The 16917-nt window shown below is 44.1% G+C and overlaps 2 protein-coding genes across 5 annotated transcripts; one reads left to right on the top strand and one right to left on the bottom strand.

Moving 5' to 3' along the window:
• Window positions 1-5549: 5549 nt before the first annotated feature.
• Window positions 5550-8657, bottom strand: tppp2 (tubulin polymerization-promoting protein family member 2). 4 transcript variants are annotated; one of them, XR_013935325.1, is made up of 5 exons: window positions 8432-8554; window positions 7106-7297; window positions 6758-6911; window positions 6171-6412; window positions 5550-5968 (listed from the first exon to the last, which is right to left on the bottom strand). XR_013935325.1 is itself a non-coding variant. In XM_080462675.1 (4 exons), exons 2-4 carry the CDS (start codon window positions 7294-7296, stop codon window positions 6221-6223), a joined length of 537 nt encoding a protein of 178 aa, XP_080318801.1. In that variant the 5' UTR covers window positions 7297-7333; window positions 8432-8657; the 3' UTR covers window positions 5550-6220. The 4 variants fall into 4 exon arrangements, 2 of the variants coding, with proteins under 2 accessions (XP_080318801.1, XP_080318800.1); XR_013935326.1 differs by having other exon boundaries at window positions 7106-7333; window positions 8432-8551; XM_080462675.1 differs by having other exon boundaries at window positions 5550-6412; window positions 7106-7333; window positions 8432-8657.
• A 2411-nt stretch (window positions 8658-11068) lies between these two features.
• On the top strand, window positions 11069-16477 carry ftr84 (finTRIM family, member 84). Its single transcript, XM_080464518.1, has 7 exons — window positions 11069-11803; window positions 12055-12150; window positions 12286-12519; window positions 12881-13037; window positions 13129-13185; window positions 13294-13347; window positions 13510-16477. Exons 1-7 carry the CDS (start codon window positions 11228-11230, stop codon window positions 14049-14051), a joined length of 1716 nt encoding a protein of 571 aa, XP_080320644.1. The 5' UTR covers window positions 11069-11227; the 3' UTR covers window positions 14052-16477.
• Window positions 16478-16917: the final 440 nt, after the last annotated feature.

Raw genomic sequence — 16917 nt, 5'->3', positions numbered from 1 at the left:
GCTTCAGGAGGCCCAGCGCCTTCAGGAGGCCCAGCAGCTTCAGGAAGCCCAGCGGCTTCAGGAGGCCCAACTGCTTCAAGAAGCCCAACAGCTTCAGGAGGCCCAGCGGCTTCAGGAGGCCCAACAGCTTCAAGAGGCGCAACAGCTTCAGGAGGCCCAACGGCTTCAGGAAGCCCAACAGCTTCAGGAGGCCCAGCGGCTTCAGGAGGCCCAACTGCTTCAAGAGGCCCAACAGCTTCAGGAGGCCCAGCGGCTTCAGGAGGCCCAGCGGCTTCAGGAGGCCCAGCGGCTTCAGGAGGCCCAACTGCTTCAAGAGGCCCAACGGCTTCAGGAAGCCCAACAGCTTCAGGAGGCCCAGCGGCTTCAGGAGGCCCAACTGCTTCAAGAGGCCCAACAGCTTCAGGAGGCCCAGCGGCTTCAGGAGGCCCAACAGCTTCAGGAGGCCCAGCGGCTTCAGGAGGCCCAGCGGCTTCAGGAAGCCCAGCAGCTTCAGGAGGCCCAGCGGCTTCAGGAGGCCCAACTGCTTCAAGAGGCCCAACAGCTTCAGGAGGCTCAACAGCTTCAGGAGGCCCAGCGGCTTCAAGAGGCCCAACGGTCTCGGGAGCCTGAACGGCTTCGGGAGGCCAAAAAGCGTGATGAGGCCAAAAGGCGCGAGGAGGTCGAACAATGTCAGGAGGCTGCACAGCGTGAGGTGGCTGAGAAGCCTCAGAAAGCCGAACAACGTCAGAATCCCAAGAGGGGTCAGCAAACCAAGAGGCGTCAGCAAACCATGAATTGTCGACAGGTCGAGCAGCGTCGGATGGCCGAGCTGTGTCGAGAGACCCAACGGCGCGAGGGGGCCGAACGGCGTCGGGAGGCCAAACAACTTCGGGAGGCCGAACTGCTGAGGGAGGCCGAACTGCTGAGGGAGGCCGAACGGCTTCGGGAGGCCGAAAGGCTTCGGGAGGCCGAAAGGCTTCGGGAGGCCGAACTTCTTGAGGAGGCTGAACAGAATCAGGAGGCTGAACGGCTTCGGGCGGTCAAACCGTGTGAGGAGGCTGAATGGTATCAGGAGGGTGAACACCTTTGGGAGGCTGAACACCTTTCAGAGGCCGAATCCCTTGAGGATGCTAAATGGCATCAGAATGCCGAGGGGCCTCAGGTGGCCAAACAGCATCAGAAGGCTGAGCCGTGTCAGGAAGTCGAAAAACGTGAGGAGGCCGACAGTCCCAAGAAGCCCAAAAAGCATCGGAAGGCTGAGCAGCGTCAACGCGCCAACCAGTTTCAGGAGGCCAAGCCGCGTCAGACGGATGAGGAGTTCCAGGACGCCGAGAAGTTCCAGCACGCCGAGAAGTTCCAGGACACCGTGGGGCGTCGGGAGTTCAAGAAAGTGCGGCAGGCCGAGTGGTGTAGGAAGGCCAAGCAACCTTGGGGGACCGAGCGACGTTGCCAGAACAAGTGGCGGCAGAGTTCTTAAAAATTCCTTTTCTTTGACTAATAAAGGCTGAAGGACAGAAAATAGGAGTATTGTAGTCATGTCATACAACAGGAAGATCTTCTCACACCCCCATCAACCATCCAACCAACCATGACGAGTAGGAGAACACTAACCCTGTGGCAGTTTAAAATACAAATAAAACATAAACCTTAAAAACAAAAACACATCAGACAGACGAAAATAAGGACATACTACCAAAATGCATAAACCTTCTTCAGCTGCATCATTGTCACACCAAACAGTTCTATGAAAAATGTCCATGATTAAAATGATCTAAGTTGATTGATTTCTAACTGGCAAAATATAAATGTATACAAATGAACTAAAGTTATTAACGTTCGAAGCATAACCAATTATCATATGCTAATCAGGAGACATTCTCTAGAACCTTGTCTGTGGCTTTTCTAGTGATGCCTCACATCAATCTCTTTAGAGAACCCACGTTCTGTCCGGGCAGAACCGGGCGCTCCTTCTTTTTCCTCCGAAAGGACACACACACACACACACACACACACACACACACACACACACACACACACACACAAATGGAAAATGACTTTTTGTTGGGGAGCGTGTTGCAGGTATTTTCCACTGCAACAGGTCCAGGGCTCGATGGCCCGATTGAAAGCGCCGTGACCCACTTAGAAAATAACTGATGGCAAACTGTTTCCAAGTCACTGCCGTCCCCTACTCCTAGCCTACCATTCACTATCCACACTGTGGCTGCAAATTCTTCAGATGCCTATAATTATTGAGGCATGCATGGCCCTCCTGCTAGTGCATGTGCAATGCAGCCACAGTCTTGCAGAAGACCACCTGCTACTGCTTGAACTTGTCATTACTTGCCATGTTTGTTTACAAGTGGACGAGCAGAAGGAAGGGGATGGAGGCGGAGAGAGGCGCATGCGCAGTAACAGGCTCTGTAGCCTCCATCAGTCTCTGCAAGAGGGAATAGCGACCGTGAAAGAATCTTTCCACCTTTGGAGCTGTATAAAAACTTTGCGGATACAGTGTGCCGGTGCCGTGTAAACGGACTCCCCAAAAGTGAAGAAAGTTTTAAGGATACACTCGTGTTTATTGTCGTGTAAACCGGGCCGTAGAGGGAAAATCTCTGTATCTACACTCTGGATTATTTGATATCATTGGTCAGAGAGGATAACAATACTCATCCAGACAATAACCATCACAGCTATGCCTCTACTCTACTAGAGAAATCAGTAGAAATGTGATGTATTTCTAAACATCACATAGAAGTAAATTGGAATATATCTTTCCATTTGTATTAAATGTATGATCTGCAGCATCACCAGTAGTCCTGTCTCCGGGTCTGGATCTGTTCCTGCGACCACTCTTTGATAAGTGTGCAGTTATCAGATCTTTTCATCAAAACTTTTGAGAAAGAACTTGCATAAGTCTATATCCTAAAATGCTAAACTATTGTTTTGATCTGCCAGCATTCAGTCGAGACAATAATAGAGTTCCTGGAGTAGAGTTATCTAACAGTTTAAAGAGTTACAGAAGCATTTAGTCTGATTGTAATTGGAGTACTAATTTGTCGCGGGGTCGTCAGCTGTGTTGTTGTTTTTCTAATTTATTTTTCAGGCCTCTCCAAACAGTGAATCAGACTATTTACTAGGGACGTCCCCATCACACATTTTGGCCCCCGATACCGATCCGATTTTTCAGAATTGAGTATCTTCCGATACCGATACTTTCCCGATCCGATACTCGCATTACTATTGCAAAGATACTCAATAGTGTATTTTTGGAGCGACTAAGATGTCTGAAGCTAAAAGCACTATTGGCAGAAGCTTCGTTTACCTAGAAATTATTGTAAAACTCACTTATTGAATCAAAATACTTCTCAGAATAACTTAAGAACTTATTTAAACTTTATTCAGTCAGAACAACAAAAACCCAGTTACACTCTGCAGTCTTGTTTCTCTTATTTATCTTAACTTAAACTACTTCACCTGGATTTTGTGGCAAATAAAAATGAAACCCAGAGAATCAGTTTGACTAACATATAAACTATAAAAAACTACAACATAAACAGTATTTAGTAAAACCAATCAGAAGAACCCAGTTCTACTTCAAAGTGTCTTTGACTGGTTGGGTTGAAAATAAGTCCTTAAAAAGTGCAAATACAATAATAAAAATAAATAAATCTTAAACATAAAAGCTCTTAGGCTCCAATGTAACTTCTTTGTGTATTAAATTCCAGTTTACCTTAAAGCAGTACGAGAGGTTTGGTATCGTTGCTGAAGTCCTGACAAATGCCCCTCCCAAGATGGCGGACGCACTGACGTATGTTCCTGCCAGCTGTGAGGCGTCTAGTGTATATGTCTATGCACAGAACCACATAAACCACTATATATAACTCTAGTTTTATAGGTCTATGGCCCCGCTCCGCCTGCATCTAGCTTCTGCAGCTCGTTTTTTGTTTTTTTTTAAAGGAGACATATCATGCTTTTAAATCCTTCCTTTTTACATCTAAATCATACAGTTGTGGTCTATATAAAGCGGAACTGCAATGCTTGGGTCTGAATCCCTCATTATTAGAGCTCCACAGGCCCCTTTTCTACCCCTTTTCTGATGTGCTTCTGAGAGCAACTGGTTTTGGGGCGGTCTCTTCATACCCCGCCTCCTCTCCAGGTTGCAGAGGTGACACTCGGTTCAACTCCACCCTGTTCGGCCATCTTTGTAGTTTGATAGAACAGATACAATTATCTAGCGGCGCAGAAACTTTATATTCACACATTATTTACAAAATGTCAACAAGGGAAGATTTGTCCATCCAGCCATACATGTTGGAGCCAGAGTCGGACCCGGCGGAGCCAGATGAAAATGACGATGATGCACCTGAAGAACAACGTCTTCATATGGATGTAACGCAATGGTGTGTTACTATATTTACACTAACTTCTCCATCCATGCCCACTACTACAATACTGCCTGTATTACAACGACTATTTAACACAGAAGTTACATTCTAATCTAAAACGAGCACACAGCGCTAACATATGAAGACGGTGCAACTGCTAATGCTAACAAAACAATGACAGGGACGTCTTATCATCACACTTTTTAGCGTTATATACAGCTTACCGAAGTGCTCTGTTCGTCGTCTCCATAGATAGAAGGAACTGACCGCTCAATCAGACCAAGTCTTTCGGCAAATCCTTCTTTATACTGGCGGAGGTTGCTGAAGCAGTCGTCCTTAAAGTGATTCGCGCACACAAAAATGACCTTACCCACAGATGTGGGTACATTTCTGTGAAAAATAAAACTCAACCAGGCACTTGGAAAAGGTTCTGATGCTGGGAGACGGTGTAACGAAGCTTGTGGGTTACTACATCCAACAACCGAACATTTCCACTTATCCTCTCGTAACTTCGGTTGGACTACAAAATCGCAGCGAGAAACAAAAATGGCGGATTGCTCGAAGTGTCGATGTCCTAATTTGGCAGTTCCGCCGGGAATACTGTGACGTCATTGTTCAAAAAACGTAATAGAGAATAGAAAAATCGCAGCCGATCGCAAAATATGACCAAAACAGAATATAAAGATATCAACGGAGCACCTGAAGAGACTACTTTGAACTTTTCTGTACTTCTAAACACTCTAAATATACAACAACATGCATTTAAGGGCTAAAAAAGTGGATTTAGCATGATATGTCCCCTTTAATTGATTTGTTGTAGTTTTCACACCACAGGTCCTCCCCTGGGCCACATTAGACCATATTGTTGACGTCCTGGCTCTCCTGAAATCTGTTTGAGCATTAAAGGACGTCCTTTCCTGAAGCCTCCATGGTGGAAATATATTCTAACATCTGCAGACATCTTGATAATTGTGTACTGCATGTAGGATTTCAGGTTATTTTTATTCTGCAGGAATGTTCTTTGAACATTTTCAGTTTGTAGTCTCCATATATTTTTAGCACTTCACCTGAGGAAGACTTTGCAATTGTCTCTATTTAAATGCTCATTCTATGATTGTACTGGGTTTTGTGTGGCGACATAATTAAAATCAGTCAGACTGTAAAAAACAATCAAAAAACAACGTGGTTCGTTTAGTCCTGTTCCCCCATATTTATTTAGATTTTTACATTCACTCCTCTTTGTTCAGTTTACATTCAGGAAGATAATGGACACAGTTTATTACACCAGGATGTAAAGAAAACAACATGGAATGTTGAGCGTATTAAGATGACCTAGAACAGATTATGTAAAACGAGTCTCGAGAAAATAGATGCATAAGTGGACTCTTTTCAGAACTGATGTCTGGTAGATAATATACTGAATATAATTATTCACAATAAAAATAAAATGGATGAAAGCAATGGTAAAGGGCACTGATTGGTGACGTGACAACCGTGGGAAATCCAGGTTTTTACTGATAAATCTGCTCTTTCTTGAATCCAGCTTGATCATCAGAGGGACGGAGCGAAGCAGCACATCCTGTTAGAGCTTCTGCACCAGTGAGACACTATTGAATAAGGCAACGAGGTGTTAGTGGTGCACAGTGCAAAGCAGAGCTATACATCAAGGCCAACTGTTATATCTCTTGGTTCCTGCAAAACAACTGAAAATATACAGCACAGTATTGACTTGACATGCGACGCATAATTCAAAATGTTGTGTTGACTGGTTTTATTTGTCATAGAAATGCTTGTGTCTTTCTTTAGTACCCTTGCTTCAGGTTTCGGTGAGGCAAAGTGTTCTTCTTTTCCTGGACAGATTAAGCGTCTTTCACTTTGTCTTCATAAGTACCGCTGCCCTTGTAAGCTGAGACGTAGCCGCTGGTGTCTGGGATGTCCTCACGTCCAGACTTTCCTTTTCCTTTGCCTGAATCGTCGAACCTCTCCTTGTGCGCCCCGGTGTATTTGCTTGCATCGGTCAGTCTGTCCACTGCTGAAGCCTTTGCCACTTTCTGAAAAGCAAAGGAAGGACACAAACGGTCTCAGCTTATAAACACTAATCTCATTTCTGACCTTAATTCCACCTCCAATATTCATCAGCACAGTGAGAAGGAGGTATGCTCAAAGAGCTGTGTGTACAACCAGAAGAAACAATAACCATTCCATAGAAGTGAGATTTAGCCAATAAAGCGATTCTTGATGATCATGCACTGATGATATGCCAACCTTGATCAACACAATTATTCTTGATGTTTTCATTGGGGATATTTTATGTACAGTATATTGTATAAGTTCTCGTGGAGAGGGTGGGGAGGGTGGGGAGGGTGGGGAGGGTGGGGTTGCATTTCAATACGTACAGTGACTCCGGCATTGGCGGGCTCCTTCCCGACAATCAGACCGTAGAGCTGCTGGAGTGCCTCCTCCTTGCTCTTGCCTTTGAAACGTTTGGGAGCCAACTCAGTCAGAGCCTGGTTGAACTGCTCGAAGGTGATCACACGAGCAGACTTTGCCCTGAAGATACACACAACATATTTCCAGGGAAAAGTAAAACAATTACCCAGTATCTATAATTGAATATACTGACAAGTGGAAGGGAAGCAGAAGAGGAGATGTGATGTTGATCTCAGATTATAATTTCTTTGAGGGTTTTAATCTGCATTACATGCGCTTCAGTGGAGGAAGAGTAAGCTCGAATGAAATCTTACTTGACTTTGCTGAAAACGATGTCCACATCGGTGGTGGTGACGTTCTTGCCGTCGATGATGTGGCAGTCTTTGCAGATCTTAGCAAAGTTCTTGCCGTTCATCTCCTTTCCCGTGGCTTTGGAGTCTCCGTGGACTGCAAACTTCTGGAAGGAGGTCTGGACCTCTGCTTGAGACACTGATCCCTCGGCCATGCTGACAGAGTCACACAAGCTTTCTGGTCACACAAGGCTTTAAGATAGAGAAGTGATGAAAATGGATTTTGAGAGTCGGGTGCAGCTCTTCCACCTAACGGCTGCAGATGGTCTCGTTCTCTCAAACCTAAAAGAGCTCCTACTGAAGTGCTGATGCTCACAGCGTCCTTGGTGGTGAACATTCATCCACTCTCTTTCTTGTGTCGTCTGTTTTTTAATTAATTAAAGTAGTTGTATCCCTAATGGCTTTTTTAGCCAATTGGCTGCTGGCCACACACACACACGCACACACACACACACAAACACACACACACACACACACACACACACACACACACACACACACACACACACACACACACACACACACACACACACACACACACACACACACACACACACACACACAAATCCCATTCATTATTACCTGAGTGTCACTCCAGCTGTTCTCTGGCCAGTTCAATTCAATAAGCTTAATTTCTAAATGGCTGCTCAACTATTCAGACCTCCTTCCTCCTCTCCCTCCTCCTCCTCCTCCTCCTCCTCTCCCTCCTCTCCCTCCTCTCCCTCCTCCTCCTCCTCTCCCTCCTCTTCCTCCTCTTCCTCCTCCTCCTCCTCCTCCTCATCTATCCCTTTGCTTTCCTCCATGAGCAACAACACAGGCTAACACTGATTTATCCGTCACTGAAGTGTTCCAGGTGTCGGCAGCGATGCTGAGTTAAGATACGTACATTCACTAAGGCTGAATAATGAAAAGTGCTATGAAACAGGCCCTCGTAAGGAAATTCTAACTTTATAGTCACAAAATATATTTGCAGTCAATCCATAATGTTTGTCAAAGTGTACTGAAGTAACACATTACAATTCATTTGATATTCATTGTGCATGTGAGCAAATGAGCTCTAATAACAAATAGCATTTCTTAATCAGCACTGGTAAACAAATGAATTTCTGCATGGTTACACACTGCAGGAATATAATAATCTGCTTCTGGTTTAAAATAAACATTAATAACCCATATTTATCTCTTACTTTATTACTGCAGCTGGCCCTTTAATTGTCCTCTGATGTTAGGACGAGTCCCTTGCTGCATTAGCCCATAGAACAGCTAAAAATACCAGACTGTAAGATGTACCTGCTGCCGTTAACTCGAGGATGCTGCGGTGATGATCAGGAAAAACCTGCTTGGCCTCGTCTTCCTCAGTCTTCGGCTTTGTTCTCTGCTTTTCTTCCTTCCTGCCACTCCCAGACTGTCCACGAAGATGGAGGGATAGCGAGGAGCAGGAGGGGAGCGAGTGGAGGATGGGATGGGAGGAGGGAGAGAGGACAGACCAGCACAGTCCATGACATCATTGGTACTCAGCCTCTCTTCTGTCTTTCTAGTCTCATTACATTCAGACTCGCCTCCAGGAAGGAATATATGTCAATGATTTAGCTCATTATGCTCTTTTTCTCCTCCTCTTTGTGAGGGAAATTATACACAAGTAGTGATACTGAGTCATTTTTTATTTGTTTTTACAGAAACTTTCCTTAAAATGAACTGGTTTTCTTGCTTCGCGCTCCGTTGGTCATTGACACAAGAGCTCTCTTGTTTGGGTGAAGATGAGTGACCCTTCACAGAACAAAGAGCACTGACAGCATGAAGCTGACACATCACAGGACAGACTTGTCTCTGGTCTCTCAGCTTCATATCAGTCAAGCTGATTGTCTCTCCCACATTTATTTTGAAGCATTGCAACGAGCCTAAATAAACAGATTCTTGCCACAGAGGATCTATCTTCCATGAGTTACAGTAGAGTAATAACCACGCAAAGAGAAAACAGCAATGAGAGACACCCTGAGGCAAAAAGGAACATAAACCTTTTGAGGAGTCTTTGCTTGTATTGGAAACAATATTTTCTTTAAAAACCACGTGAACAGTCATGAAATCTGAAATATTCAAGTGTACTGTATTCACTGTGCTTTTGGAAAGAGTGAAAAAACCCTTAAAGAGTTTAGGAAATCCAGCTTGTGAGAGGAATCCATCTGCCGACAAAGAGCGTCTCTCAACACCGGACGTCCTGTGGTCTTTGCACAGGAGGTAAGTCTTAGTTTTTTATTAATTCTTTTATTAATTCATATGAAACCTTACAAACAAATAAAGGTTGATCACAAACACACAGTCATTAAAAAACAAAGTAAGTCTTCTGTTTGTGCCGCAGAGTTACATGATCTCCATTGCTCCGTGTAGTTTTTACCTTCACCAACGGAATCTGGGCGACCAACAAAGTTGGCGTAGAAGGTTATGTTTTCATCTGCGTGTATTCCTTTGTTGGTTGGTTTATTCATCTATTTATCTATTCATTCATTTATTGGTTTGTACGTGTCAATTTAACCAACTTTTCGCAAAAACTACTCACCAAAATTGCATGAACTTTTCAGGGATGATTTGTCATCATCAAGGACCATTAGATTTTGAGACGTTAACAGCTAACAGCTAAACATTTCCTAATAAATCCCCAAAAACTGGAGAAAAATGTCCCCTACAAAGCGGATGAGAGAGGCACCTCATGAAGGAGATCAGCGTCTGTTGCCATGGAGACGCTCCCTGCTCAGTGTTAGTGACGTAGCTACCTGACAGGCTAGTTAGCATTGATATGAGCTAACGGCTATTATGCTAATGATGCTAACTCGTTGGTGAAGGTCTGCGCTCTACCGAGTGTAGCTCTAGTTCAGTGTGGCACATTTCAACATATTGTTTTATACAGGTTTTATAGGTTTTAGCAACTTTATTGTTCCGTAAATCTGAATCTTTAACTCGACAACTCTACACAGGAAGTGACGTCTACCCTAAGTAGTAAAAGATATTAAGAAGTTACAACACAGCAAGAACGTCAAAAATGTTAAAAATGTCAATGTTCAGTGAAAAAGGTCCCGCACTGCTCCTCAGCATGATGTGGGTCTGATCAGCAGCTGCTGAGAACCCTGACTGGAGGTTCCTTCTGTCGGAGGAACCCTAACCCTAAACAGAACAGTGAACTTTGAGTCCACACGTCTTTGTTTGGAGCTCTAGGCTGTTTATGTCCAGGATTACTTCTGCATTGTCTTTCACCTTTGAGTTGTTTTTGAAGTTTCAGACGTGTCCTTGAGGGAACCCTCATGTTCTTTGTTTTGTTCACAGGACAAACAGAACAAGCTGTTTTGATATCAAGTACCATCATGAAACTCAACGCTCGTTCACATAGGAAGCAAGAGAATATGAAGGACTGGACGTTTCACCTTCCACTGCAACATGTGATGTTATTGGTTGAAGGGAAAATCAATCCATTGTTGCAGGAGACTTTAAATCTTACCTGAAAACATCACAAGCTTCTGAGGACTGCTAGTACTGAGCAGTACTCGTCATAAAGAATAGAAATGTCACTGATCCCCTGATTCACTGGTCAGAATTACAACTAACATACTTTTAAATAATAATAATGAAGATAATTTGTTTATGGTGTTGTTTTTACTTCCTGTCCTGGTTTACAGGAGTTGGCTATAATAAAACCCATGTTCTATTAGGAAAAAAAAGAAGTATTTATTACACACTTTTATACAGCCATTGAGGTCATGTAGTATTAAGTTCACCTCACTGTGGGAGTCTTGCTGAGACGCCTGCTTGTTAGGAAGATTCCATGGTGGTTGCATGCGTCAGGTGCTGAAAAGAGGGTTTGTGTGGGAAGACAGCGTCTTTGTGTTTATAGTAGAAACAAAGCTTTACCTTTAAATGTCAGCAGAAAACAACTGACCTGTTAGAAGAAGAGCAACAGGATTCCAGGTGGAAGGTTTTTCTCCAGACCTCCGTCAGGCTGACTACCGAACCTGACGCATTTACTGGTGTGAACAATTTGAGTATTCAGATTGTACTCTTACTGAAACTGCTTGGATCTGGTTCCAGTCTGAATACACCATGATGGCTGAGTCTGGTTTCCCTTTGCCACCAGAGGCTTTCTGTCCTCTGTGTGTGGACGGCCTGAGGGACCCCGTCACCATCCCCTGTGGAGACACTTTCTGTCTGGAGTGCATCAAGATCTATTGGGATCAGTTTGACCACATGGGTGTCTACAGCTGCCCGCAGTGCCGGGCGACCTTCACGCCACGGCCGGTCCTGAGACGTGACCTCCCCGACGTCCACCGCGAGCCTCGGCAGCACCTCCCAGAGCTCACTCCTTTCCCCGACATGCACCGCGAATCCTTCTGCGACTTCTGTGTCGGCCGACGCAACAGAGCTGTCAAGTCGTGTCTCATGTGCTTGGCTTACTACTGTGAAGTACATGTCAAGCCTCATTATGAGTCGTCCACGTTCAAGAGACACAAGTTGGTGGATGAGACGGGTCACCTGGACCGGAAGATCTGCCCTCAGCATGAGAAAGGCCTGGAGCTGTTCTGTCGCTCGGACCAGATGTGCATCTGTGTGCTGTGTACTGTCAGAGAGCACCGCAGCCACAACATCACCTCGGCTGAAGAAGAACGTGTGGAGAAACAAGTAACAACAGTTTTCATTTTCAATGTGCAGCTCATCTGACCGGGAGGCATGTTGTCTGATCCGCATTGGGATAAAATATCTGCTAAATATTTTGGAGAGCTTCAGCTTTTGATTGGGAAATAATTCAATTTTGAGTTTTCTCATACAGAAGATCCATGAAAACCAATGCTCCTGACTAAACTACGTCTATTTTCTGATAATAATGTTGATTATTAAAATACTTTCTTCCTGTCGTTCTGTTTTTAAAATAGAAGGTCCTGGTGGTCACCCAGTCAGAAGTGCAGCACATCATTCAGGAGAGGATGAAGGAGCTGCAGGAGCTCAAGCATAATGTGGATGTTCTGAAGGTAAAACAGTCGAGGCTGTCATATAAAATAATTCAAGATTGGTGTGATTCATCTGTGAGTAGGACTGAGGAGTACTCCAGTTCAGTGTAAATTAAAGCTAAACGTTGCCGACAAACTGCCTTCCCTTCCCTGTAGAGTGGTGCTCAGCGAGCGCAGGCTGAGAGTGATAAGACCTTTCATGAAATGCTGCAAGCGGTGGAGCGCTGGAAGGCTGAAATCCATCAGATGATAATGGCCAACATGCAGGCAGCCATGTCTCAGGCTGAGGGCTACCTGGACCGTCTGGAGCAGGAGATACAGGAGCTGAAGCGCAGAGACGCAGAACTCCGGCAGATCCTGGAAACAGAGGATAACATCCACTTTCTGCAGGTGCTGAGAGATCATGTTAACAAGTGATCCATTATTTACCACTGATGATCACTACATTTACTGATGATTAGGACTTTTCAATTTAGCTTTCTTATCTATTTGACACGAGCTATAATTCTGCGTTCATCAATATTTTCACATATTGCATATTTTCTCGAGATTCACATCCGTCTGTGTTTAATGCTCAATGTCTGAATTTTGCTTATTTTCTAAACCAACCAACAGAGCAGCTTCAGGTGTTTGCATCATGAGTATTGTGACCCTTACCGAACCGTTTTGGACCCTATCGTTAGGACAAATACTAATTAGATTTCAGTGTGACTGACTCATTGAATAAGTCATTTCATTTTTCCAAAACCAGAATTTTCCAACCCTGTGCACTCCCCCCGAGGCCATGGTGCCCAAAGTGCTCATCAACCCTCAGTTCTCCTTTGGAGAGATGAGTAAGACAGCCCTCGATATGAAAGAACATCTGGATGACATCTGCAAAAAGGAACTGAGCAAAATCTCCAAAACAGGTTTGTTCCAGTTGATTATATGAATGTTATGTTAATTTATGGTGAGCTGATAATAACAAATGACCCCAACACTCTTTTGCTGTTTCCACAGTTAGTGAAACTCCAGTCTACATACTTTTGCCAAGAAATGGGGACAAACGAGTCAAAGGTGAGATTCTGTTAACAGAACAAATCCTGGTACTGCTCGTGATGATGCAACTGAAATAAGTACAAATAAGTATTATTATACGTTGACCAATGTTTCATGTCCTAACAGTTCCTTCCAGGGTGGATTTCCAGGAGCCAAAAACCAGAGCAGATTTCCTGAGATGTGAGTTCACATTTTAAACTCTTATGATAACCCGACATGTTTCTATTTAGTGAGATATCAAATAAATACGTGGAGCTGAAGGAAAGTTCTTTCATTTTATGATCTTTTCAGTACTCAACATTTTAAGGTAAATAAGCAGAAACTATGTTTTGTTTCGCTCAGATTCCTGCAAAATGTCCTTCGATCCCAACACGGTGTACAAAGAGCTGGTCCTGTCAGACGGGAATCAGAAGGTCACCCGGAAGAAAGCGTCCCAGTTTTATCCAGATCACCCGGAGCGTTTCGACGGCTTCTCCCAGGTCCTCTGCAAGGAGCCTCTGGCAGGTTTCAGGTTTTACTGGGAGACCGAGTGGGGCGGGGAGTTTTCCATAGGGGTGGCCTATAAAAGCATCAGCCGCAAGGGGAAGAACTCACACAGCCTGCTGGGGTACAACGACAAGTCCTGGAGTGTCCTCTGCTCCGACTCGGGTTATTCTGCCTGGCACAACAAAGTAGACAGAGACCTTCCCCGTGCTCCCAGAGCCACACGGATGGGCGTGTACCTGGACTATGCAGGAAACACTGTGGCCTTTTACTCTGTATCAGAGAATATGGAGCTCATCCACAAATTCAAAGCTCAGTTCAGTGAGCCCCTGTATGCTGGCTTTGGTGTGGGGGCTTCAGTCTCGCTCTGCCCACTGAAGCAGAATCCCATGGCTTATTAATCCAAACCCAGAACATATTGACAGTAAAAGGAACACAACTCACACCGTGATAATAAATACAGGGTAAAGTACACTCTGTTGATTTAGTGTTGATAACCTGGGATGTTCTTGCTTTGACTTGCAAATTCTGAATGCAAAGTATATATAGAGTACATCATGACCAAACAGTTGTTTATATTTACAAAAGAACAACTCCAGTCATTTGAAAGGCAGTTCTGGCCAACACATAAACAAATCACTCTGAGGTGGATTTATAATCTGGCAGCAAAGCTATTTTTTACAGGCACACATCATTCTGTGAATCTCTATCGAAAAGCAGTTATAGGCTGAAGAGCCAGTAAATTACTGGAGAGTCAATGAGCCTTTTCATTTGTTGCTTCATACAAGGTCATTATAAACAAAATATTAATATCACTAAAATAATAGAATGATTAAAATCCTCATTATAGCTTCAAGTAGTGTTGTAGTATATACAGAAGACTCTAAAGGAATCTAAAGCAGTTTATTTACTGAAGAAGAGGTTTGGCACCAGCCCCCAGTGGCTGCTCTCTCTCGGGAGAATTTACTTCCACATCCAAAACATCCTGAAATCAACTGTACGTTTGTTCATGCCAACTTAAATGATTGACAGTGTGTCAAGTAACTTCTGAAATTGCTCATTTATAATCAATATAAAGTATTTTTTTTCTCATGAACTATTTCTGGATTTCTACCTAGAATATAGCTGGTGTCTATTGTATGAATCTCTTTATATGTGCTTGAAACAACATATTTTGGGCATCATCTTCCCTCTGTAGCGATAAAGAAAGGCTGGAAGAAAACCTGTTAAGACAAAAGCTCAGATATTTAATGAGCTGAGTACAGAAAACAGGGAAGAAGCTATGGATCCTTCTAGGGACGTCGTTACTGCCAGTGGGACCTGAGATAAAGTAGAAAGCATGAGATTAATGGTAATGATCTTGAAAGTCCTTCTCTTCATCCTGTTTCCTTTCTGTTGGTCTCTGTGCCTCTGTCCTGGTCCGGAGCGTTTCAGAGCTCTGAGAACCGACACGCAGCAGAAAGTCATCAACACCATAAAGTGGAGATACGAAGCTGCTATCATCAAGAAGACCTTTCTGCTGAAGTCGAACACAGCACTGGGGCTGCTGGTGGACAAAATGAACACCACCATCCAGGACACACAGCCACAGGTCAGCCTCAGGTCAGCCTCAGGTCAGCCTCAGGTCAGCCTCAGGTCAGCTTCAGGTCAGCTTCAGGTCAGCCACAGGTCAGCCTCAGGTCAGCCTCAGGTCAGCTTCAGGTCAGCCTCAGGTCAGCCTCAGGTCAGCCTCAGGTCAGCCTCAGGTCAGCCACAGGTCAGCCTCAGGTCAGCCTCAGGTCAGCCACAGGTCAGCCTCAGGTCAGCCACAGGTCAGCCTCAGGTCAGCTTCAGGTCAGCCTCAGGTCAGCCTCAGGTCAGCCTGTATCTCAGCGGTTTGGACCTGAGGAAAGTCAGTGGATGGATCATTGCCAGATATTGCTCCAGGCGGAGGAAGCTCTGTGCCAGCGCACGAGCAATCAGGAACATTGAACTGCTGAACAGAAACATCTGCATGAAGAAACAGTCCAATAGGAAGGCTTGCAGGAAATGCCAAAGAGAGGTGAGGGGGAAAAGGATCTCAACCATCATTTGTTTGAGAGGAATATAATGAGAAGCGTTCCTTTCCCGTCGTCCTCTCAGTACGAGACGCAGCACAACACCATTGATATATAGACACTGGTAAAGCGTCCCCCAAAGACTCCACGGCACGTCGACCAGGCCCAGGAGGACATGAAGTATCCTTGACCTGGTAAATATCCATTCCCCCCGACAATAAACAATCAGAGCTGTTAAACAAGGTTTTATGTATATTTGTATTCAATGAATGTAAAAATGGAGCACATGTTCATCACTGTCAATCATCGCAGTAATAAACACTCACAAAAGGAAAAGGTTTCTCAGGTGATGTAGCTTTTGTTTTTACTGTTTATTTTCACTGAATTGATTGTTGAGATTGTGGATAAAAGAAGATTGAATTTATTCCTGAGGACTCTGTCTCCCTCATCGTCAAGATATATGTTCTTATTGTAGGTTGTTTTTTTTAATACATTGTAAAGCTGTTGATGAAGTTATTTTTACTCACTTTTTATTAGCAAATAAATTGTTACTGCAGCCAATTTACTGTATTTTCCATTGTTTATCTGACTAGATTAAAACTGTGTACACGAGTTATCATTAGATTAGAAGACAGCTTTGGTCTTACCTGGAAGGCTTTGTGTGCTCTGCTGCCAGGCGATGGATTCACCACCAGGATGCATGTGTGTCCTTTACATAGTCAAACATAAAGCATGAACAGTTCAGAAGACAAATACGTTATAACAAGATCTATTAAAGCACATTGTTGTTCATTTTTATGTTTGTGTCCCTGTCATGTTTGGATTTACAACAAAGATTTATTTTCTATATTTCTCTAAAGCTTTTATTGTCTGGTTGTGTAAGTGTGTGTTTAAGTTGTGCGTCCTACAAAGTCTATGTTCTCCATTCTATTTGCTCACTATTTGTAAGACTAATTATGCCCAGATGGGCCTCTAGTTTACAGCTTCTCCACCTAACAGACACGAGCGCGGTCGTGTCGCTGTGTGGAACCCTGCAGAGGTTCAGCCAGCGAGTTCTGAACTAAAGCTTAGCAGAGGTTAGAGTTCGACAGTTTTAACTGTCAGTGGGATCAAACGTGTTTCTGTGACATAAATCGGACAAGTTCAAATAGAAGAACTATTATTGTGTCCTACCTACTGTGTGGGTACGCACATTTCATGCTTCTTCAGTATTGTAATTATATATGGATTT

Source organism: Lipophrys pholis (assembly GCF_963383615.2).
Source record: "Lipophrys pholis genome assembly, chromosome: 5".
Lineage (NCBI taxonomy): Eukaryota > Metazoa > Chordata > Actinopteri > Blenniiformes > Blenniidae > Lipophrys > Lipophrys pholis.
Note: the sequence above shows the minus strand (reverse complement) of the source record. Positions and strands in the feature narration are given on the sequence as shown.